The sequence below is a fragment of the Coturnix japonica genome, chromosome 5, assembly GCF_001577835.2.
Source record: "Coturnix japonica isolate 7356 chromosome 5, Coturnix japonica 2.1, whole genome shotgun sequence".
Lineage (NCBI taxonomy): Eukaryota > Metazoa > Chordata > Aves > Galliformes > Phasianidae > Coturnix > Coturnix japonica.
The window spans coordinates 9,807,381-9,831,904 of NC_029520.1; the positions used below are offsets into that span (position 1 = coordinate 9,807,381).

Consider the following 24,524-nt stretch of genomic DNA (forward strand, 5'->3'; position numbering starts at 1 on the left):
ATTCACAAAACCCTGTTCATTCTTTCATTGTTCCTAAAACACTGACCACTACAAAGGATATTCCTGTAAATTCATTTTTTTTTGTGTGTCTCTAGGTAAAGCAATAATCAAAAATGCATCTAGTTTGATTGTAAAATGAATACATATTTTTAACTCTAAAAATCAATCTAATTTATTATGGTGAGATCATGTTCACAAAGAGAAGGAACTGCTGAACTAGCAATAAAATTGCACATGTGAGAAGAAGGAATCTTCAAGAAAGGATTTATACTACCAGCTCTCCAAAGCTGAAGGATTTTCACTATGTCAACCTGTAGATAAATGTCCTTAAATGGCTTTTGTTCTTTCCCATTTTCACAGGCAAAGTAGCTACAAAGTAGCTACATGCACAAGTGCAAACTCATGAAAAATTTGTGTCAGATGGAACTTTAATTTTTTTGAGAAGTTGCCATCTTTAACTATAAGGAGGAAAAATATAAAACTGTGGAGTTCCAGGGTTCTGCTTAAATGTGACTCAGAAGTCCCCTAGATTACATTTACCTTACAATATTAACACATTTGGAGGACTAAGTCTGAGCAAAAATTTTTCCTGTTCACCTTTTGACATTTCATCTGCAAGACTTGTAGAAAGAAGACTCCTCCTAGAGTGCAAATACCGTAGGGAAGTCAGAGCATCCTCTATTTACCTGTGCACCTGCAAAGGAAAAGTAAAACGTCTGAAGCCCCACCTTTTAAGGACGTTGTGAAGCAATCTGGGAGCCGAGCCAAAACTTGCTCTCTCACTATATAAAACTCAGGAGCAGACCAGTACTTTCTCAGAGCAGGTTGTTCGGTAGTTTCTACCGGACTTCCAGAAGATGGGCACAGGTAGTGGGACACGAATACCTCTATGGATATCAATACTAGCACTTGCCTACATACAGATCAAAGGTAGGAGGATTTACTTGCTTGGCATTTTTACAGTTTTAAAGAATTTATGACCTGTTTCAGAGTTTGAAACCTTCTTCTTGGCTTTGAGGAACTAATGTATGCCTTTATGCAAAAATTTCTTCTCTGTTACAAATACTTTCCTTCCTAAAAAGGGGAAAATAAATGTCTTCAATGTTCATATTCTAGTTCATGTTCTTAACACATTTGAAATCTGGAATAATTCATACTTTTACCACTGCACCTCAAGACTGGCATTTAACTTTTGATGTGAGTCTCTGAAAGTATATCTTTTATAAATGCACAAAACAATAGGTGCAAAAACACATTTAAGACAGAACAAACTAGCAGAATCTGTTTGCATTCTCAAATACTTTTTTGTTGTTGTTTTATCAGGATTTTTCTTGAAAAATGTTGTATGTTATATTTTAAATGTAATTTATCCTTAAGCATGAGATTATACAAAAGCTTAGAGCAATTGTTTGTTTCAGGGTGTGAAAACAAATAGATTTGCCTTAAATATTATAAAAAGGCACTTAATACTTAGAGATGGGTAGAAATCTGTTTTATTCATATTCCACCTGTCAGTTTCCTTTAAAGATTAAGGTGAGAACAGTGTTAGTTTTTAGTGTGTTTCAGTTTCAGACATAAATCTTAGTGAATTTCTTTATATTTTTCTTGCATCAGATAATTCCACACTAACTTATGTTAAAAAAGTATTGCTAAGAATAGCTTATCAGAAGGCTACCTGTAGTATTACCATACAACGCAATGGAAATGGGAAACAGGGAAGCATGTGGCACTGGGCAGAGTGTTGGGCCATACTAGGCATCTAAAAAGAAGAAAAAGTACTCTGAGGATAGGGAATGGAGGAGAGGAACCCAGAACCACTCCAAAAGGGATACAACACATCTTTCCGATCCTAGATGCAGATTCCTATCCAATGCAAGAAAGGAAGAATTTATGGAGCTCCCTTCAGCTCTAATTTCAGTATTAGCCCCTCTAGTGGTGCTACCCATGGACTGCCCTGCTGTGGGACATAGCAAACACTCAGCCTGGCCTGCCTTTGTAGTTTTCTACAGCTGCCATGGCCTCCCCTGCAACCTGCCCTGTATCTGACAAACTCTCAGCAAGTTGAAATGCCTCTTGGGTCCTACAGATTTTGTGTGTATCCCTACTTTGAAGCTGAAGGGGAATGGACTGAAAAACAATTTCACTGGTAGAAAGAGAGTGCTTTGATTGGGGGCTTATTTCTTTCTGTGTAGCTGGTGGGTTTATTTTTCTTCTGCTGCTTATTATAAAACAGTAAAATAAGTAGTAACTTTGGCTTTCAGTAAGAGAAGAGAGATTGCTCCTCCACTTCAAAAATGAGTTAGTCCTGTAAAAATCTGAACTATTTTTAAAGCCCCTTAGATAGACAAAGGATTTTACTTATGACTAAAGGACATAACAATCATAAAATAGAAAATTAAGTCATTTATCGGAAAAACGTAACAAAATATTGAGGAGATATTACAGCAATTAATAGCATATGAATCTGCTCATATTCTCACTAGCACATTTTCAATAGCTTCCTTGCAGTAGTGCTTCATTAGCCTGCAGAAAATAATAGTTTGAGGAGTGGTATGGGGCCATCATGGAACACAAGCCCTGATGTAAGTTTGGCTCCTAGCACACAAACATAACTGCCAGTTTTTATACACTGATTCATTCAAGTTTAAAGAAATGTAGTTGGGAAAGAAAAAAAAAAGGAACTAATGTAAATTAAACATTAACACTTTCTTTTTTCACTCTCCTTGGTGCAGTTCAAGCTCAGGGCAATGAGCAAGAATCACAATCGAGCTATGACTCTCCACCATTCCTGCAGCGAAAAAACAGTGAGTATTTTTATGCTGGGATATTTCTAACATTTTATCCCAAGTTTAAATGATAAAAATCCAGATTCACAGACTGGGCCTAGAATAGCTTAAACCCACTTTACCTTTACAAATAAATGAGCAAACATAAATAAATAAATCAAATAGAGAGAGAGAAAAATATATGTCTACAAAATATCCAAGTCTCAGCAGTTACCGGGTGAACTAACTTCTTCTGAGATCTACCCAGTAGATCTGGTCAACTGACGTGATACAGTTATCTAATCTTTAACTTCATGAAAGGTACATACTTTCTATCAAAAAGTGTATTTTCAGAAGGGGGTGTGTATACATATATATCACCAAGGTATTTGATAAAAGGTAATAAAAGATACATTTTTTTATTCTGTGTCAATATGATCGCATCACTCACAAGTGAGAATAACAGAACTGTAGCTACCTTAAAGATTAGAATGATTAAACACTAAATCATCATGTATGCGAAATGGTTTTATGACACATACTGGAACACAGTAACAGTACACAGCAAAATAAGGGTGAAAAGATAAAATGCCAACTGGCGATGACGCTGCAATAATTAACCATTTAGCCTGCACTGCTACTGGCAATTTGTGAAATCATTAGCTGGGAATTAAAAACATACTGAACACAAATTGGAAGTATATTTCAAATTATTTCATAAGAGTGCATTTAGTTACTGGAATAGATTATCAAATAAGGTAGTATATGTGCTTTCCCTTAAAATCCTTACAACAAGACTGAATGCCTTTCTAAAATCATGGATTTGTCCTACTGCTGTTTTAGTCTAAACAGATAAGTAAGCTACTGATATTCCACAGCCTACAATTTGAAAGTTATTCTGTTCTACAATTTTAATCTGTCAAGCAAATCCTCAAACTTTAACATCAAGAAAATATATAGTAGATTCTCTATTCTCTTTTGTTGCTGGAGCTATAGAGAAAACATTGGATTTGGACATAAAAAAAATTAAGGCAGGATCCTACGAATGGAAGTCTTTGTATGAAGAGCAAATTATTAAAGCTTTTTCAGCTTTATTAAAGCTAAAGAATTTAAACAGCTTTTCTTTTAAAACAAAGGAAAATAAAAAATCAAAACCTTTTCACAGAGGGTTGTGCAAAGTTACATCCTCACCAGAGAGAAAGAGACTAGGTTCAAAAAAAAAAAAAAAAAAAAAAAAAGCTGTTGTTTCTCATCCTCTAAGGTTCTTCAGTAGCCTTTTGCTTCTAAGTGGACTGAAAGGTGAAGGCTCAGATACAGACATTAGCGTGGCCATTTCTCCACTACTATTACAACACAGCAATCTAAGGATTACACCGCTGTCTTTGAGCTCAGATCGGCAAGGCCAGCATTAGATGAGAGTCTTGAACGAATAATGGAAATAAGAACTACAGCCAAAGACCACTGTCTTTGAGATTCGGTTGCTAGTAAAACACATGGAAAGACAGAATACAAAGGACCACACAAAAAGCAACAATAAAACCTTGTGGAAATTCTCAGTAGGGTGTGAGTAGTACTAGAAAATGTTATACCACTAAACATCTTAAGCAATCTCTAGCTGTTTTTCAGGATTTCTCACAAGATTATACTTGACCATCTTTTTTGTCCTAGATCTTTCACCAGTTTCCAAATCCAATGGAGTGACAATCATCCCACCTCTTCCAAACACACTGAAAGTAAAGGGTGAGTGCAACAAATGTCATGGTTCAGATATGTGTGTATTAGTACCACACAAAACCTGGATTGAACTAAACAGATTCATAAAATTTATAAAATCCTTCAACCTGATAAAATAAAACAGAAACCAGAAAAATAATCAAATAATAGGGATAATCTACAAGCAGTGTGACCTCCAGCCTATATTTTGTTAATATGAAGGAACCGGGGAAAAATATTATATATGAAATACTGGGATAAATCATACGTGCTTTTTCCAGTAAAGAAAGTTAAATGTGTTCAAAACATTGGTGAGATGTCTCACCTAAAGAACTCAATGGAGGATATCTACAGCAAACTGCAGGAAATTCTTATGGCTCATTTTGAATCCACAGCTGGCAACCCCTCTCACAATGGCCGTGTATGCAGTACATGGGGCAACTTCCACTTCAAGACTTTTGATGGAGACATTTTCTACTACCCTGGGCTCTGTAATTATGTTTTTGCATCTCACTGCAATGCTCCCTATGAAGAGTTCAACATCCAGATTAGGCGTACCATGGTGGAAAATGCTACCGTGATCACTCACGTCATCATGAGGCTGGAAGGAGCAGTGGTTGAACTGACCCGCACCTCTGTCCTGGTCAATAGCAAACAGTACGTTCACATCTTCTACTATGAACTGAAATTGATGGGACTGCTTTCACTCCCAGAAGGCTCTTTGAGCAAGCATCCCTTTTTTTCATCTGATCTGATACTGCTCCCAGACAGCTGAAGGGCTCTGGTCCTTCCTGAGGCACCAACAAAAAACAGTGCCTGACAGTGAGCTACATGAAATTTCTGCAGATTATCCTTGTGTGCATTTTATTTAGAGGAGCTATATATTCAATGGATATTCTGTCCCTACTCCCGCTGAATTATGGTGATCTCTTCCCAGGATTCAGATGCCCTACAGCCATATGGGAGTCTTGATAGAGAGAAGCAACAGCTATCTGAAAGTGGCTGCCAAATTAGGACTGACCTTCCTTTGGAATGAAGAGGATGCCCTCCTGGTAAGAAAATATCCGAAATGTGACAGAAAGCCTGCAGTTAGAAGATATTCCATTTAAATTTTTGCAATTTAAAATAGTCAAGCAGACATTAATTTTAGTGAATTTGTACCTATATTTAGTATGGATGCAAATCTATATTACAGCCTTTCCCTGGTTTTTCTATTTTTCCCACTGGGAATCAATATATAACCACATTACAGTGTTCCTACATCATGTTGAAATACCAGATTCCAGACTTGGCAGTACTCAGATCTTCACTGTCCTAGGTCTAGACGAAGATGAAGTTTTTCTTCATGATCATTGACCTTCCACATCCTACAGTGTGCACCAGCATACCCATGTCAAATTCTGACTACATGAGGACAGTGTTTATAACCATCAGGGTTGACATTACTGTGAACCTAAACTTGCTTTCCTCACTTCTTTTAGGTGGAACTAGATAAGAAATATGCCAATCAAACTTGTGGACTCTGTGGGGACTTCAATGGAATTCCAACTAACAACGAGTTTATTTCACAAAGTAAGTAATAAAAAGCATTATTATGTCTTGGAACTTTTTTTCTCATTTTAGCAGTACAGGACACAGGTTATATTAACTGCAAAACTAATGATACATCTTCTAGTTGATATTTTTATGATGTCAGTTTTAACATTTAATAGAGTCACAGCTTTCAGATATATTCAGGTGTTTCCACAGCTGTTAGATCTTTCAAAACTACGTAACTTTCCACTTTTTTTTTTTTTTTCAGTTGCTACGTCCCATTCCCTTATATGCCTTCTTTGTCTCCTTTTGCCTTTTGTACTATAATGATAGAATTTGGTAGTCACTGTTTTTGATGGGTAGTATCTCAAAAGAAAACACCTCCATGCAGAAGCTAGTAAAGCAGTAAATATCATTCTAATACTTTGTCTACTTTATACAGATGTAAAACTGACTGCTGTACAGTTCGGGAATAGGCAGAAGATAGACGGACCCACAGAGCAGTGTGATGATCCTATTCCTTCTGCTGTTCTGATGAACTGTTCATCTGAATTTGTAAGAACCTCTCCTTCAGAATTTGTTTTTTCAGTGTAACATACATTATACTTTTCTCTCTTTGTTTGGAGAATAGCTGCTAAGATTGGCAAAAATACAGCATGAATATGGCCAGACATGGGTCTGGAAATAAAAGATTCCCAAATTTAGAATTTAATCCTTTGCTAAAGTGAATTAAAAAAATAAAAAAATAAAAAAATAAAAAAAATTACATGCATTCAAGAGAAGACTGGACATTTTTAAATGAAAAAGGAATTTACTGAGGATGTCTAAACACAAGGAAACTATGCAGTGCTTGCAAAGTCACCTGAGAAACTAACTCGACATATGGGAACTATCAAGGGAGTTCCATGAGTCCTAGTGTGATAACATCTTTTTCTGAGCTTCTAAATAGATCTTTCCCTAAACATCTGCCTATGGACAGGGTTGACTGGTGGGCAGGGTTTTGTTCCAGATGGATTTTTTATTTGTTTTGCTTCATGTCTTAAATGAAAAAACTTTTTCCATGTTTTCTAAACACTATTTCACTGTTTTCCTTTCCAGGCTTCTATCTGCAAGACAGTATTAACCAGTGAAGCATTCACAAGCTGTAATGCACTTGTGGATGTCAAGGACTACATTGAAACTTGCATACAAGACCTATGCCACTGTGATACTTCTATGGCTGACTTCTGCATGTGCAACACCTTTGCTGAGTACTCCCGGCAGTGTGCTCATGCTGGTGGGGAACCTCTGAACTGGAGAACCTCAGAATTATGTCGTAAGTATCCCTGGAAGAGACTTCCAGTTATGCTGCCTACTTATATATAGTAAGCTTCTATTATCTACCTTTTTCCTGAAGAAGACAGCCATTTAAAGGTACATATAGTTTCCATGAAATCAGCTTACACTTGAGTACACTCAAGATTTCAGGGATATGAAAGTTTAGAGGATTTTGAATTATCGTTTTCAACATATATCAAAAGGCCTAAAATGTTGCAATCTACACTTGGATGTTGTCCGTTACAACTTGATAGAAAACATCCTTGATATTAAATACTCTTTTCTCAAAACCTTAAAGGAAAAGCCAGCATCATATTACTCTTTCTTCTTTCAGCCAAGTCATGTCCTTTCAACATGCAACACCAGGAGTGTGGCTCCCCCTGCTCTGACACCTGCAGCAACCCAGAAAGATCTGCACTTTGTGAAGATCACTGTACAGATGGCTGCACCTGTCCTCCAGGCAAGTTACTTCCTACCCTTCATTAATAGCCAAAACCATTAAAACCTTCTTACTCTATCCATTCATGCTATGTCATTGTTCTTGTTATCTTCCTTGATATGCATACATCGGTTCTATGCTGGTTATAAAAACACCCTTTAAAACACCGAATGGTCCTAAAACATGTATACAATGACTGAACTGTGTATAAGACACTTTACTACTAATGATAAGAGGATGTTCTTAGCATCCACATGCAGTTAACTGAATGTGCAGAATGTTTTATTACATTCTGTCCACAAACATAAGCCCTACTTTTAGCAAAGCTGGGTCTGTTTACCCAGAGTACCATACCCAACAAATGTGTAGTTTACTTTCCCCATGCTGACTTTGTGCCTGAGAATTGTTGGCATTGTGAGTGATGATCATCTTCTCCCATTGTAGATCTTTTGCACATCTTCAGTGATGTCTCATAGAATTCACCACCACTTGTTTATACAATAACACTGACACCTCTTAGATAATCCTCTGACTATACATATATATATATATTGTACAAACATGTCCCCTGGCAATATTATAAATGGTTCATCTACTCCACTTTACTCTCTAGTAGTTTTAATCCTAATTCCAATTTAACAGGGCCTATAACAGAAAAGACTTTACTTAGAAGTTCCTTATGACCATCCTAGGATTTTAGATAGGCTTCAATGGAATATAGCTCCTTCATTTCCTCTATAGCTGGCATTCTATTATTTTAAGGAGCTTTACATTTTCCCTGTGCAGGAGAAATGCTAAACACTTCATACATTTGACAGATATGTAGACAAAAACAGATTCTGTAGTACACAGAATGACTAACAGACTGTTTCTTTCCCTAGGAATGGTATTTGATGACATTAATGGTGCTGGCTGTATTCCCCGTAAGGAATGCCACTGTACCTACGAAGGCGAAACTTATGCTCCTGGTACCTCCTTCTCATCTAAATGCAGATCATGGTAACATAGCTCCTTTCTCATACTTCTTTTTTTCAGGGTGCTACCTAAACATTTTGGAGACAGGGAAAAATTACTGATTACTCCTTAAAAAGAAATGAACTACTTATTAATTAAAGTTCCTCAATTTCTTTTTAAGAGGATTTTCACTTCTGTTTTCTCCTCAGGCTCAGAAGCATAATTTTAAGTTTAGATATAAATTCTTCATTGGCAAGACTAACCATTTATAGGGAATAATCAAACTCAAATTGTGGAGGCTGAAAAGCCATTTGTAGTTGCAAATTACCATGTCACATTCTTCACAGCTCTGTGTTACACTAGAAATATACTAATAGTAATGAGGGACAATCTTTCATATGCAGCAGAATGGATACCAGGTTCAAAAGAATTTAGGTCTGCCGAATGACTGGAAATAGAAAAACATTATGTTAATAATCTTGAGATTTCAAAGAAACGTGGTTTCTTTGTAAGTACTATTTTCTCCAGAAGGCAGCATGATCAGCAATAAGGAAAATTAAGGTGCCCTTATGTCTAATTTCATTTATACATGCACTAGCAAGGTTACAGAATGCCTTCTTTATTTCAGTACTTGCGCTGGAGGTGAATGGACTTGCGTCACTCAGTCATGTCCAGGGACTTGCAGCATTGAGGGAGGCTCCCATATTACAACATTTGATGAAAAACACTATTCCTTCTATGGAGATTGTAGCTACGTCCTAACCAAGGTAAAAAGGAGTCACATTCCTTGCTTTAGTAATATGCTAAAGGAAAACACTTTTATTAAATACAAGGATGTTTAATTTAAACTACTGGTAATTACAGCAATGTTCTGAAACTTAAAGGAAAAGTGGAACCTTAAATAGATCCCAATGGGCTTACTGATAGTTCTGTAGAAAATAAATACACTTTAGAATTCTTGTCTGTTTGATCAGTGTTTAAGAGTTGCACTGAGTTTTTAAGTTTCCATTAAACAGCCTCTACACTTTTTTTAAATTGAATATTTGGCTGTTGATTTGTGCTGAGTATTGCAAAATCAATTTCATAATGACTTTATACTAAATAAAACCTGCTCTGAAAAAACTCATGCGGAATGTTACCAGGAAAGTGAACCATAAACACTTAAGAAATGAGCTAGAATGACAAAATTTAGAAATAGATTAGATCAATGAAAATTTTCATTGAAAATCCCAAGCACAGGGCTGGATCAACAATGTGAGCATATGTGCTAAACTCCCTTTTTTGGCACCAGCATGTAAAATTAGATTCATGGGGCCCTGGAAGTACACCAAAACCCTCAACTTGGACAGATAATATCTAAAAAGCCCTAAATTTGAACATTCCATTTTCCTGTTGCTATAATTCCACATCTCAGCTGTCCTCAGTTTAGTATTGTTAACACCAAGAATATGAGTTCTGTGTGTTTCTCTGTAATAACTTGGCCATTAAGCACACTTCAAATACATCTCACAGAACACAGTCTGTGAAAAATAACAAAGACTGAGTGTGATCTTTCTAGTACAATGGACTTGTTTGGTTTTCTTCTACCAGCTCTGTGACAGCAATGAATTCACTGTTCTGGGTGATATCCACAAGTGTGGTCTGACTGACACGGAGACATGCCTCAAGGGTGTAGCCATCAGTCTAAGTGGAGGACAAACTGTAAGTAGCAAGTGCAAACAGCTAATATTCTGCAGTGATGTTTTCCAGCCTCAAAAAGCAAGTAGCAGGCAAATGTCATTACAGCACTGACTGATTTCTGTTTTATCTGATTTGAAAATGAATCCAATTTTTGAAAAAAACAAAGCAGATACAACGGAAGGCAAAATCCTCTTAGTTTTCTGTCATTAGTTGTGTTTTAGGCGTCAATGGATCTCTATAATAAAGATTAAAGAAATAGTAAGGGAATATGAAAATCATGATAGCTTGAGTCCACCAGCTTCCTTCTTCCCTTCCCCCCCCCACTCCTTCATCTTAAATAATGCTAGATAAACTACATTTGGAGAATGTTTTACCTTTCCTAAACATGCTTTTTAATCATTGCCTTTTCTTGCGGGCAGAACATTGTGATCCAGCCTTCTGGCAGTGTATTTGTGAATATGATCTACACGCAGCTGCCCTTCTCTGCAGGTAAGATCCTGTGGAAGACTTCCCTGATGTTTTTCATTAGAGAGTATCCTACCAGTTCTTCTCAGACACTGCTGCACCTGAACAGAAAGAAAACCATTAAATGACAGAATAGCTTTGTGTTGGAGTCTACCACTAAATCATGCTAAACATTTTCATTAAGCAAATGTGGTCTTTTATATAGGAACAGAAACGTATGCCTTTCGCTCCACTTTAAAACAGCTGATGGAAAAGAGAAGCTTTAATGCATATTTATTCTTTAAAGTAAAGACAGCCCATTTTGGTGCAGGATTTGAAATCCTTTTTTTTTTTTTTTTTCCTTCAAAAACTAGGGTCACACACAGCTATGTAATCCTCCTATATAGTGAAAAGTTGTTTCAACTGTTTATCTTAAATGAAATTATTCCTCTTTGTCTACAGCAAATGTCACCATTTTCAGACCATCATCATTCTTCATCGTTTTACAAACAACTTTTGGTCTTCAGCTGCAAATTCAAATTGTACCTCTCATGCAACTTTTTATAAACTTAGATCCATCACAGAAAGGGCAGACCTGTGGTAAGTGATCTTATTCTAACAACTGCCTTCATCAGCATGCTTGATTCTGTAGGAGACTTTCACAGCCTATCTACTTCCCTTTAGGTCTCTGTGGAAACTTCAATGACGTCCAGGCAGATGACTTCAAAACCACAAGTGGTGTAATAGAGGGTACTTCAGCTGCCTTTGGCAATACTTGGAAAACTCGGGCTGATTGCCCTGATGCCAAAATTACCTTTGAGAATCCCTGCACACTCAGCATCGAAAATGGTAAGCTCAGGATATAGTAAAGTTTTCTGTTCTCTTTTAAGACAGAAAGAAGAAATAAGCTGATCAACCACAAAGCGTTTAGCCAAAGTAACAGTGGACTATTTGCATACACATGCTATTTTCCTCAGCAGACACTAGAAATTTTCAATTAATAAGTAGTAAGTGGTTCAATATTTTGGATCTTCAAAAATATTCTTTTGGCTAAAGAAAGCCAGTGTTGCTTTTGCCAATTTATCTAAAGGGAACTGGAAACATACAGCATATAAGGAATCTATTCCTGGAAAGCACTAGTTGTCAACCAGGAAAGCAAGTTGTGCACAGCTCAACTGAAGGCTGGAGGACTCACTGTGGTGCTTCCACTATCAAACTGTCAACCAGACTTATAGTTCCTGACTGACTTCATGGCTCTCTGAATCTTAAGAATTTCAACCAAAGAAACACTTAAGTTTTCAGCATCCACAGACACTCTTCAGTTTTTTAAGAACTACTGTATTTTCAATTCTCAATGTGATTCTTCTTTATCATCTAAGCCATTTTAGTTTATTCCACAACAACTACCATAAATTAAGAGCACTCAGTTTATGAAGAGTTATTATTTTTGCACAGATGATGCAGAATACTGTTAACATTTGAGGAAACAATTGAATTCTGTAAAGGTAAAACCTCTCCAATTTCACTGCAGGAAATAATGTTATGTAGAAGCAAGAATTTAGGCAATGAAATGCAATATTAATGTGCATGTTTCAAATTCACAGATAAGTATGCTCAGCACTGGTGTGGCTTGCTCTCTGATACCATGGGACCTTTTGCTGAATGTCACTCAACAGTGAATCCAGAAGTTTACCAGAAGGTACTTGGCTCTTAACATTTTCACGCTTAAAAGAACAAGACTTGGACTACTTATGCTAACACCTGAGAGAATAAGATGCCAATCAGGAGAAGACACATTTACAACAGTTCTTTCCAAGGATTCATTTTATCTATTCATCATAATATTTACTCCTTTATAAAAGTAATCTTTCTTTTCACTCAATGGTAGATAAATTTACAGGCATTTTCCTGCTGCTAAATGCCTAATCTAGGAGATCCAACTGTCTGGATTCTTTATCAAGTCCAATAACAGAAGGCACCTTTCCGGAATTAAAAGGAGTACAAGTAGTACTTTGCCTAGTTGCTCTCAGCTTGCACCTTTCTGCACATTTCTAAGGAGAAAGCAAGAAGTGAAAGTACAAAGCAACAAATGTTAAAAAACATTCCAAGATTTCAACCTATGGTCCTACTGGCTTAGTAACAAATTGAATGATCCCACCCCCTTTATTCCTCTGAATCAGAGAGCCTAGCAAAGATGCAAAAGTCAGGTGGAATTAAGTACTTACTACTTGTTCCACTGTCTATCATACCATGGCTACAAATTGGAAGCAGCTGGGAAACCTGTCATCACCCGCAAAAGTAAAGAAAAACAACATAAAGGAAAAATAAGTTAAAACCGTGGGCCACTGATCACTATCTTTCTTTGCAAATCATCTTTTCTGAAAAGGCTCAAGGAAATCTTCAAATGAAAAACAGGCATGTGCTTACTTACATGCATTCGAATTACATTTGCTTTTAGTTGTAATGAACATGACGCTTCAAATAAAGTCTAAAGAGCCATGGTTTTGAAATGATAATCTGATGATCTCACGTCATCCTCTTTCCTTAGAACTGCATATTTGATACATGTAACTGTGAGAATACTGAGGACTGCATGTGCGCTGCCCTTTCCAGCTACGTCAGAGCCTGCGCTGCTAAAGGAATACTCCTCAGTGGATGGAGGAACAAAGTCTGCAGTAAGTGGTACACCTCTTTGGCTCTTGAAAACAATTACCCAAAAGACCCTACAAACAAGCTTTTAGAACATATGGGATTTCCAGGGTAAATTGTGTTAAATTATGTTTTAAGTATAGCGCTTGCTTCCAGGAATTTGGGGAAGAGAGAAATACCATAAAAGACAAGCAGCATACAGGGGGAAATATGAACAACAGACTTTGTTTGCTTGCTCAGAAAATAGCAATAAAGGAAAAACACAGAATGTATCAATATATTTGAGGTTTTTTTCTTTTTTAATTCTGACAAAATAGTTGTATTTATGACACATTTACAGAGGAAAAATTTGCTTTGGCAGTTAAAAACAAAGCACCACACCAATGAGGACATCAGAAAAGCACATCTACTGTAATGCCATTTTTTACCACATGTATTTTACCTCAAATACTGTATTTATATCTACACTGATCCTTAAATTTAACTCACCTTGTTTTACTCTCTCAAGCAAAATACACCAACACTTGTCCAAAATCCTTGGAGTACACTTACAACATTGATTCCTGTCAACCCACTTGTCGCTCTCTGAGTGAGCCTGATGTCACATGCAACATCAAGTTTGTCCCAGTTGATGGCTGCACCTGTGTAAATGGAACCTACATGGATGAAAGTGGCAAATGTGTGCCTGCTTCTAGCTGTCCTTGTTACTACAAAGGGATGCCTCTGTCTATTGGGGAAGTTATTCACGATAATGGCATTGTCTGGTAAGAGATTCTCCTTACTAGTATTAACCTTACAAATGAAATGGAATGTTCTGAAAGACAATTTTTAATTAGACAAATGGACAGAGCAAACTTTTCCACATATAGAATATAATGGTATTTTGGATGAAAAATAAGTATTCTGATGAAAAATAAGTTTTCTCCACGCAGTGTTTGTTTCATTATTTCAAATTAATTAGGAGACAAATTGAAACTCAGCAAGAGAAGCAAACATAACACCTTTCTCCTTTTTGTAGCACTTGCAGTTATGGAAAGTTGAGCTGTATTGGAGAGAAACCACCACCAGGTAACATACTACTTAAGATTTTATTTAATTTTCCCTTTATGCCTTCAACCTTTTCAATTCTGTTTTTGTTATAATGATACAAATTCTTCAAGTGTGAAATCCACAGGTAAACAAACCAATGATTCTATAACACACCATAACTGTAAAAAAAAACAAAACAAAAAACACTGTTTTCACTTTCAAATGGTATAAACATCAAGCTATCACCTATTGGATTACCCAGGGGAAAAGAATACTTGCTCATTTTGGTGAACTTGAGGAGAAAAATGACTACTTTTCATATATTTTGTTTAAAATTAAAGAACTAAAAGCCAGTCACTTCAAACATGCAAAGTAAAGCAGGTTCTTTGTTTTCTTATTTTTCCTTTGCTGAGAAGAAGTGTTTAATGAAGCTAACTGGACATTATTTTCTATGAACAGTCCAAGCATACACATAAAACCAGAATGGACATGACTTCAGAACATTTATTTCTATCTCTGGTTGAATGCGTTCTCTTAAGGTGCATGTATCTGAAACATATATTTGGTTTTGTTGGTATTGTTTTTTTGTTATTGTTGTTGTTGTTTGTTGTTTTGTTTGTTTTTGAATTTTTAAGGAAACACGAAGATACAAATGATTCACTTCACACTTCTCGTTCTTTTTTCTCTCTTCCAGTCTGTGCACCTCCCATGATCTATGTTGACTGTGGCAACGCTACTGCAGGTGTCACAGGAGCAGAATGCCAGAAGAGCTGTCAGACTCTAGACATGGAATGTGTAAGTATAGAATCTGTACACCCAATTGAAAGCATAAGAAAACAGATCTCTTTTATGCTTACCAGTTATAGATGGACTCTTCCATCAGGGCTATGTTTCAAGTCACATCTTATACATGGTCTTTACAGTACAAAACCCACTGTGTCTCTGGCTGCGTATGTCCTCCTAACTACGTATCAGATGGCAAAGGTGGCTGCATAGCTGCTGAAGAATGCCCATGTATTCACAATGGGGAGTCCTACCGTCCAGGAGACTCAATCAGAGTTGGCTGTAACAACTGGTAAGAGCATAATGAAACATTATTTTCAAGCACTTAAAAGGAAACAGTTTAAATTCTAGTAGAATTACAGCTTTTCCCTCCAGCAGTATCAAAATTTGTAGGAAAGAATCCTAAATAAGATTATAAACTAAGCAAAAAATAAGGCTAATTTGGCCCATTTGTGACCATTTTACATAAAAAGCAAACCACTTCTGTTTTGAAAGTGGCACACACAACAGAAATTGCATGTGGTCAGAATAAAAACGTGGTTTAGATGCTGTCATATTCATTACAGTTAAGACAGCTTTCTTTTATTCTTCTCAGGCAATACCTATAATTCAATACACCCAACAAGATTTAGAAATGTGGAACATCTAAGTTTTTTCTAACCCAAATTATTCATGTCATCATGAAATAACATTGTCTTTGGGTAACTTTGGGTAAATTGGGACTCTGGAGCTTTGCTGCATTTCTGAAAATAAACAAACCTTAATTTTGCACTGTAGGGTTAATATTAAAAAAATAAATAAAAACAGAAGAATGTACATATAGAAATGTAAATACAAATTGGTATGATATGTGCATATCTGTTTTTTACATTTTTATTTCTTTTCATCTTACGTAGCACGTGTAGAAACAGAAAGTGGCACTGCTCTGAGGAACCATGCCTGGAAACCTGTTCAGTTTACGGAGATGGGCATTACACTACCTTTGATGGCAAACGCTTTGATTTTGAAGGAGACTGTGAATATGTTCTAATCCAGGTAAAAGATTCTTTCTCTACAACTATCTGAAAGGATGTTGCAGTGAGGTGGGAGCTGGTCTCTCTTTCTGGATGTTGAAGATCCTGCCTGCAGCCGGGGGGGGTGGAACTTGATGGCCCTAAGGGTCTTTTCCAACCCAAGCCATTCTGTGATTCTAGGATTCTCCAAGTAACAGGATGATAGGAAATGACCTTAAGTTGCATTAGGAAAGGTTTACGTTGGATATTAGGAAAAATTTCTTCACTGAAAGAGTGGTCAGACTCTGGAATGGGCTGCTCAGAGAGGTGGTGGAGTCACCGTCCCTGGAGGTGTTCAAAAAACATTTAGATGTGGTACTAAGGGGTGTGGTTTAATAGGGAAGTATTAGTGGTAAGTAGACAGTTGGACCAGATGACCTTGGGGGTCTTTTCCAACCATAGCAATTCTGTGGTTCTTTAATTCTTGTACACTGCATCACAGAGCATCACTAACACAGAATATTATTCCTCTGTTTCAGAACTACTGTGGCAGGAAAGGTCAGAATCAGGGAACCTTCAGAGTCATCACTGAGAACATTCCATGTGGCACAACAGGAACCACCTGCTCCAAGTCAATTAAAGTTTTCATGGGGGTAAGTATTTATTCTTCAGTAAGTTTCACCCCAAGCCTAATCTGCTGGAAGGACTGCTGGGTTGTCCCAGACAGACTGTATCATTAAAGTGTCCCCCAAGACAGTAAAAATGTTATCACGCTTCCATGCTCACTGCCAACAATTCTCCTGGGGAAAGCAATGGAGGGATTTTTTATGAGAAACAGATTAAGAGGATAATCTTAACATTTTTATGATGATGATTATTATAATTACTATTTCAAAAATGGTTACTAGCAATATAAGAAACTGGATCTAATGGGTGACTTTTAAAATCAGTCTCTAACTTTTTCATTTCTCATCCCAGAACTATGAGCTGGTACTCAGTGATGGACATTCTGATGTCATCCAAAGGTCACCTGGAGGAGTAATGCCATTCCAAATCCGTTCCATGGGCATTTACACAGTCGTTGACACTACTGTTGGTCTGATACTCATGTGGGACAAGAAAACAAGTATATTCATCAAACTCAGCCCAAGTTTTCAGGTACATTTTAAAGTCCAAACCCTGGAGTGAACACTCCTTGACCCATTTTCATGGTCTATCTCATATGGAAATATGGAAATTTAGGCTGCAACTGAAATAGCAGTTATTACCTATTATCTTTGTAACATTGACTCAGATTCTATACACACTTTTCCCATAAATTATGTTATTCAACCATGACAGAACAGCAGCTGTATCAGTAGTTTCCTTCAAGAAATTGCACTTTGCTGAAGAGGTACATTTAATATTAATCTTAAGAACAAAAACAACAAGTCTACTCTGCTTCTTTCCCTATCACTCCTAAGAATGAGTTAGAGACATCTCTTCATGAAAGCTATTTTATGGGAATGTCCAAGACTGTTGCTGAAGAGGCCCAGCCCATTTTAAATAAGATTAATCCTGGAGTACGTTCCTCACAGATACTGAGAATCTGTACCTTGCTGATCTTCATTATTTTGTGTTTATCCCCACACAGGGACATGTCTGTGGCCTTTGTGGAAACTACGATGGCAATGGAAACAATGACTTTACTACACGCAGTCAGTCTGTGGTAGGAAATGTGCTGGAGTTTGCCAATAGCTGGAAAGTGTCTTCTACTTGCCCAAATGCCAATCAAACCAAAGACCCGTGCACCGCAAACCCATACAGGAAATCCTGGGCACAGAAGCAATGCAGCATCATTACCAGTGAAGTATTTGCAAAGTGTCACTCCCAGGTATGATAAAGCTTGAATCTGAAGTTCTTTTAAGCCAGAGATTACATAAATTTTTACGTGGGGTAGTTGAAAACACACTAGGATATGGACTTAATCACAAATAAAAAAAGTCAGATCATGCTCTAGATTAAGGAGAAAGGATATACACTTCCACTCCCTCAGCTTATGCCATTTGCTAACACAACACAAAAATTCATAGGACTTGTTTTCTTGTGTTATAGACAGTTACAAATAAATAGCAGGATACATTTTAATTGTGACGGTGTCATTTTCTATTAATATAAATATCAGCTGCATGGTATCTAGAATTGTGTGCAAGCATGCAGTAATGTAGCAATACTCCTTTTGCAATTGTGTCATTAACACCAAATTGTTCCTATTGGTTATGACTTAGTACTAATAGCTGTCCTCAACATTTTTCTCTTAATTTTTCAAAATATTATCATAATTTTTAAATATATTATCTTTCTCAAATATACAGAGTGTCCAATTTCAGATATTTTCTAATTTTTTGTACTACAGAAAACACCTTTTAAAAGTGAACAAGTGCAGGAAACAAAACTCAAATGTTTTTTCCAACAGGTTGAACCAAATGAATATTATCAAGCATGTGTGGATGATGCTTGTGCCTGTGACACTGGAGGAGACTGTGACTGCTTTTGCACAGCAGTAGCTGCCTATGCTCAAGCATGTAATGAGCTGGACATCTGCATTTCATGGAGGACTCCATCCATTTGCCGTAAGTCTCACCCCACTTCTTTCTTAAAAAGTTCAGAGGGAAAGAAAGCAACAGACAAGAAACAAACAAAAACAAACAAAGAAACAAACAACAAAAACAGAATAGGAAGAAGAAAGGATAAAACTATATTTGTAAGAGACACTGTTGTATCCTAAAAATGGGCAGAAAAAAAACCAAACAGTGCGGTAATAACAAAAAACCCAAAGCAATTTGAGTAAATCACTGGAAGTCAATTTACTTAAAAAGAAACTATCTGCCAGTAACTCTACCAGAGTATTATTAGGGTCCTATTTACTTGTCACTCATTATTTTGCATGCTTAAAGTGCAACTCTGTTCACTGCTTTATAACTTTACTGGCTTCCAAATGTTGTACAAATATAACAATAGTATTAAAAAAGAAATTTAAGACAACATGCTGCTCACCACTTACATGATTATGCTGATGACATGGGACTTTCACCCAGCAAAATAACACCTATGAAAATAAATAAAATTGAATCTTTTCTGTCATTTCTCCTTCCTATAGCTCTGTTCTGCGATTACTACAATCCACAGGGAGAATGTGAGTGGCACTACAAGCCCTGCGGAGCCTCCTGTATGAAGACCTGCAATAATCCAAGTGGGAAGTGCCTTCATGAGTTGAGAGGTTTGGAAGGTAAGTACAGTTATGCATATCTCATTCTACTTCTAAAAAACAAACGAACAAAAAACCGAGTAAGATTAACAAAATTTAGATCACTCAGCGTTTGAAATGTTTATAGCAGAAATTTGAAGACAATCTAACTCCCCGATGAATCATACACTAGTTTGTAGTGAAGATGAGGACAAAATTCTTCCAAAGATTAATCTCTAATCAATGAAATTGGAGTAATGGAAGGTGAAATTCCAATTACCATGTGGAATAATTTCACAAGATCAAATATTAGCAGAGTATAGAGTTACATCTAATTGTGAAAGATCAGCATCAATATGACTCTCTATTTTATTGCAGGCTGTTATCCACACTGTCCAAAGAATAAGCCCTATTTTGATGAAGAAACCATGGCTTGTGTTTCTAATTGCGGCTGCTATGAGAACGGAAAACATTACAAGCCAGGAATGCAGATGCCGTCAAAGAAGAACTGCCAAACATGGTAGGATTAACAAAGATTTTTAAATGTCAAGCCTAAAGTTGCAGAACTTAATTCATCAGACATTTGGTTTTTTTGTTTGCTAGCAAAAACACAGCCAACCAGGCTGCTGAATAATGTCAGATTTTATTCTGTTCCCACAAATGCAAAATGATGAAACATTTTACTTTACGGAGATTAATATATTACTCACTTTGCATTCTTATTACAAACATTATTAAGTAAAAACAAATTAAATTAATAATAATTTTGTAAGTAATCTGAGGACTTACATTAAGATATCCCCATGTCAAACTTTCTATCAAACAGAACAAAGTTAGCAGAACCATTTTTGAAGCAGCTAACACTGTTCTGAGACATCTTGGGGAGGGACTCCCTGAGACTGCAGCAATAGGACAAGGGTAAAAGTTTGAAGCTAAAACAGGGTAGGTTTAGATTAAACATTAGGAAGAAATTCTTCACTATGAGTGTGGGGAGACACTGGAACAGGTTGCCCAGAGAAGCTGTGGATGCCCCATCCCTGAAAGTGTTTAAGGACAAGTTTGATGGGGCTTTGAGCAACCTCGTCTAGTGGGAATGTCCCTACCCATGGCAGGGGGTTCAACTAAACAATCTTTAAGGTCCCTTCAAACCCAAATCACTCTACAATTTTATGATTCTATGATCTTTAAAATAGCTATAAATGAATAGTGCAAGCAGTGCAGCCAGAGCGGCAAAGAGTCTAGTACAAAGCCCATCTGACTATTTACTCAACTTTATGTTACACTTTGCAACTCATAGATAGCTTTGATTGCCTCACCTATGTCATCAACAGTACTAAATGTAAACTGTTAAATACGTATCTGTATTTGCTTAAGTTTATGAAGTGTACTTATGCCTTTAGTCATATAAATGTAAATAAATATATCAGGATTCAATTCTTAACAGATAATAGATAAATTCTCTTTAAAAACTACATTCCCTGAAGCGGTTTGTTGGAAATCTGATGAAAATTCTCTGTATGGAAAGTATTAACATCTGTAACACAATGATCCTTTCTCAACTGATATTTTCACTGCACTTTCCCTACCAAAAATGTCTCCTATCAAGGAGACAAGAACATTCCTAATCACACCTCCCCATATCTTTGCCTTGCCTCTAAAGGCACCATCGAGAATATCCTGCGTTTAGTATAATGCTATATAAGAATTTATTTTCTTGCCACAAAATGGAGTGATCCTATCTAACCTGAATTTGTAAGGCAGAACTGAACACCTGACTTAGAGAAATCAGTCTCCTTGTACACTGCAACATGCAATGAACAAAAGACAACAAAAAAAGAAATAGTAAAATGATACTACTAACCAATACATTCAGATTCATCATCTTTTTTCTCTTTTCCAGTGAATGCACGCATGATGGCAAAATATGCAAATACGATGAACATGGTATGTTGAAAAAGCTGTTTTCATAAGAGTATAATGCATTTAAAACACCCTGCTCTGTGTTTTAGATATTAAAGAATACTATCCTCTTTCGTTTTACAGAATGTGTCTGCATTTATGAAGGACGGACATATAACTATACAGACATTATCTACAATACTACAGATGGCATAGGAGGATGTATTGTGGCAACCTGTGGTCCCAATGGAACACTTCAAAGAGTTGTGTACGACTGTCCAATCTCAACATCACCCACAACACCGTTTCACTTCAGCACTACACCGCCTGCCACTGTTTCCACAGGTAAAATCTTATAGCTCATAGGAACTTATTCTATGTATTACTGGGTAAAATACAGCCACCACATATCACTTTTATTAGTGTTGGGTTTCAGTCAATATTTGGTAATCAAATTAATACAGTACAGAAAACAGAAACGCTTCCAAAACACCAACATAGAAATAACTGCACACTATTTTGATACAATTATTTTGTTTGTTTTCACAGCAAACTATAAGAAAACTGTATGAGATCTATTACCTCTCATTGTAACTATTTTGATGCCTGGAATAATCTTTACTAAATAAACAGATCACTCACCATTTTTCCTATTAAACCATAGAATGATTACATTCTATAGATTTCCTGATAGGGTTCATGATATGTATAATTACAGTACTAAGTAGACTGCTTAGATAATACTCACTTATAGAATTCTTCTCCAGAATACTAAAGGTTGGTAATCTCTAATTACTGTGACCACAAGTTTAACAAAATACATATTTTGAATTACGAGATTTCAAATCTCAGAAACCATCAGCACAACTGGAATTTGTTCGCCATTTTCCAGCCATTTCATATGAATAATTTGTCTGCAAAATCTTATGGATTCCTCCCCACTCAATAAATAATTTCTTAAGAGCAGAACTAAAGAGCAAAGTGTTGAGGTGCTAATGATGATGTTGCATCAGGGATATCTTAACTTCAAATGAAGAATAATGGCATCGCCATGCATTTCATGAGGAATAAATTCATTAGGAATGAAAATTAAATATACCAGTGAAATAAATGCTATTCTTTCCGTCACACTTGACACTAAAGAGGGACTACTAAATAATGAAACAAGACACAAAACCAAAGAATTGCACTGAATCAAATGTTAAAAAAACAAAAAAAAGGCTTTTTCCTTCAAAACAGATAAAATATGTCAAACATGTCAGTAAGTTAAAATGCTAAGTAATGGATTTTCTATTCTAGTTGATATTCAATTATGAGCATCCCAAAATAATATATTAGAAGGCTCACAATGCAACCAGTGATGTTTAAAAAAATACAGCCCATTTAATATAATGAAAAAAAAAAGGGGGGGGGAAATTATTCTAAGTTTCAAAGTATTTTCTTTCACTCTTTCAGTTACATCATCACCAACGACATCAGTATGCGTTCATGAAGTCTGTCAGTGGTCAGAATGGTATGATGGAAGTTCACTAATACCTGGATTTGATGGTGGAGATTTTGAAACATTCAGTGATTTGAGAGCTAAAGGTTATGAAGTCTGCAGAGATCCAAAGGCTGTTCAATGCAGGGCAGAGAAATTTCCTAACATACCACTGAAGGACCTTGGCCAAAGAGTAGAATGTAATACAAAAGCTGGGCTTATATGTTACAACAAAGATCAAATTTCAACTATGTGCTACAATTACGAAATCAGAATCTTATGTTGTGTTTTTGTACCGTGCTCTTCCACTCCAACCACCACAACACCTTACGAAATTTCAACACGGACCACACATACCCCAGTTCCAGAAATGACAACCACAACAGCAAGTACCATTATTACAACTTCATCTACAATCACAGAAACAGGAAGTCCTACTGTCACAAGTACTTCATCAGAAACAACAAGTACCTCTGAAGAGACAACAGGTACAACACCTTGCCAACCGAAGTGCAAATGGTCCAAATGGTATGATGTCCATTTCCCAACTTTGCACAACAAAGGAGATTATGAAACCTACCAGGACATTAGATCTGCTGGAAAAGCAATCTGTAGAAACCCTGAAAAAATACAATGCAGAGCAGAGAAATACCCACATAAACCTATTGAAGAAATAGGCCAGGTTGTCCATTGCAATCTCACATATGGACTTATCTGCAGAAATGAAGATCAAAAAGGAGAACTGCATATATGTCTTAATTATCAGATAAAAGTATTCTGTTGTGATGACTACAGCCACTGTCAAACAAGAGTGACGCCTACGGTACCAGAAGAAATTACTACCACCTCTACACAATCACCAGTTACTACAACCACAGAAACGTCAACATTTACAACTAAAATAACATCACCAGTCACCACATCTCCTTCAACAGCAGAAATCTGCGTAAAAGAAGAATGTAGCTGGTCAACTTGGTATGATGTAAGCTATCCAGAGTCAGGATACAATGATGGAGACTTCGATACGGTTCAGAATATAAGAAAACAGGGGTATAAAGTCTGTGCTAACAGAAAGGCTGTAGAATGCAGAGCGGTAAGATTCCCTAATACACCATATCAACTCCTGGAGCAGCATATTACATGCAACACTGAAGAAGGTTTAATATGCTACAATAAAGACCAGCTACCACCGATTTGCTACAACTATGAAGTACGATTTAAATGCTGTAAAAATGTATCAGTACCATGCAAAACACCACAAACAACATCTTCAACTGCCAAACAATCAACAACTGGGACAATCTCAACAACAAAAATTACACCATACACAGAAGTATCAACAACGACATACACACCAATTATACAAACAAAACATAAGACAACAACAACAGAAACAATACCACCAAGAACAGAAAATATTCACAGTGAAACAACAACAACAAAACAAAGCACAGAAACAGAAACAGTCTCCACCACAACAGCAACAACAACAACGATAGGCTGCACATCGACCGGTGTAACAATTACTTCCACCAGCTCACCTTCCACCACGCACCACGTTACCGCCTGCACACCTGAACTCTGCTCCTGGACGGACTGGTTTGACGTTGACTTCCCCTCC

General features: G+C 36.6%; 1 protein-coding gene across 1 annotated transcript in view; it reads left to right on the top strand.

The window, feature by feature from the left end:
* The first annotated feature begins 829 nt into the window (after positions 1-829).
* The window catches only part of LOC107314528 (mucin-5AC), a 36,549-nt gene continuing 12,854 nt past the window's right edge, over positions 830-24,524 (top strand). Inside the window, exons 1-31 of the mRNA XM_015863822.2 lie at positions 830-930; positions 2,733-2,804; positions 4,434-4,505; positions 4,874-5,135; positions 5,416-5,530; positions 5,960-6,050; positions 6,454-6,566; positions 7,110-7,326; positions 7,663-7,788; positions 8,649-8,766; positions 9,350-9,488; positions 10,312-10,422; positions 10,821-10,890; positions 11,308-11,445; positions 11,530-11,694; positions 12,450-12,544; positions 13,394-13,520; positions 14,003-14,258; positions 14,513-14,562; positions 15,218-15,318; positions 15,447-15,598; positions 16,203-16,341; positions 16,838-16,951; positions 17,277-17,456; positions 17,932-18,171; positions 18,754-18,910; positions 19,438-19,566; positions 19,903-20,044; positions 21,425-21,468; positions 21,568-21,768; positions 22,879-24,522. Coding sequence (XP_015719308.1) covers positions 858-930; positions 2,733-2,804; positions 4,434-4,505; positions 4,874-5,135; positions 5,416-5,530; positions 5,960-6,050; positions 6,454-6,566; positions 7,110-7,326; positions 7,663-7,788; positions 8,649-8,766; positions 9,350-9,488; positions 10,312-10,422; positions 10,821-10,890; positions 11,308-11,445; positions 11,530-11,694; positions 12,450-12,544; positions 13,394-13,520; positions 14,003-14,258; positions 14,513-14,562; positions 15,218-15,318; positions 15,447-15,598; positions 16,203-16,341; positions 16,838-16,951; positions 17,277-17,456; positions 17,932-18,171; positions 18,754-18,910; positions 19,438-19,566; positions 19,903-20,044; positions 21,425-21,468; positions 21,568-21,768; positions 22,879-24,522 — 5,653 coding nt within the window. The 5' untranslated portion in view covers positions 830-857. The remainder of the gene's footprint in view (positions 931-2,732; positions 2,805-4,433; positions 4,506-4,873; positions 5,136-5,415; positions 5,531-5,959; positions 6,051-6,453; positions 6,567-7,109; positions 7,327-7,662; positions 7,789-8,648; positions 8,767-9,349; positions 9,489-10,311; positions 10,423-10,820; positions 10,891-11,307; positions 11,446-11,529; positions 11,695-12,449; positions 12,545-13,393; positions 13,521-14,002; positions 14,259-14,512; positions 14,563-15,217; positions 15,319-15,446; positions 15,599-16,202; positions 16,342-16,837; positions 16,952-17,276; positions 17,457-17,931; positions 18,172-18,753; positions 18,911-19,437; positions 19,567-19,902; positions 20,045-21,424; positions 21,469-21,567; positions 21,769-22,878; positions 24,523-24,524) is intronic.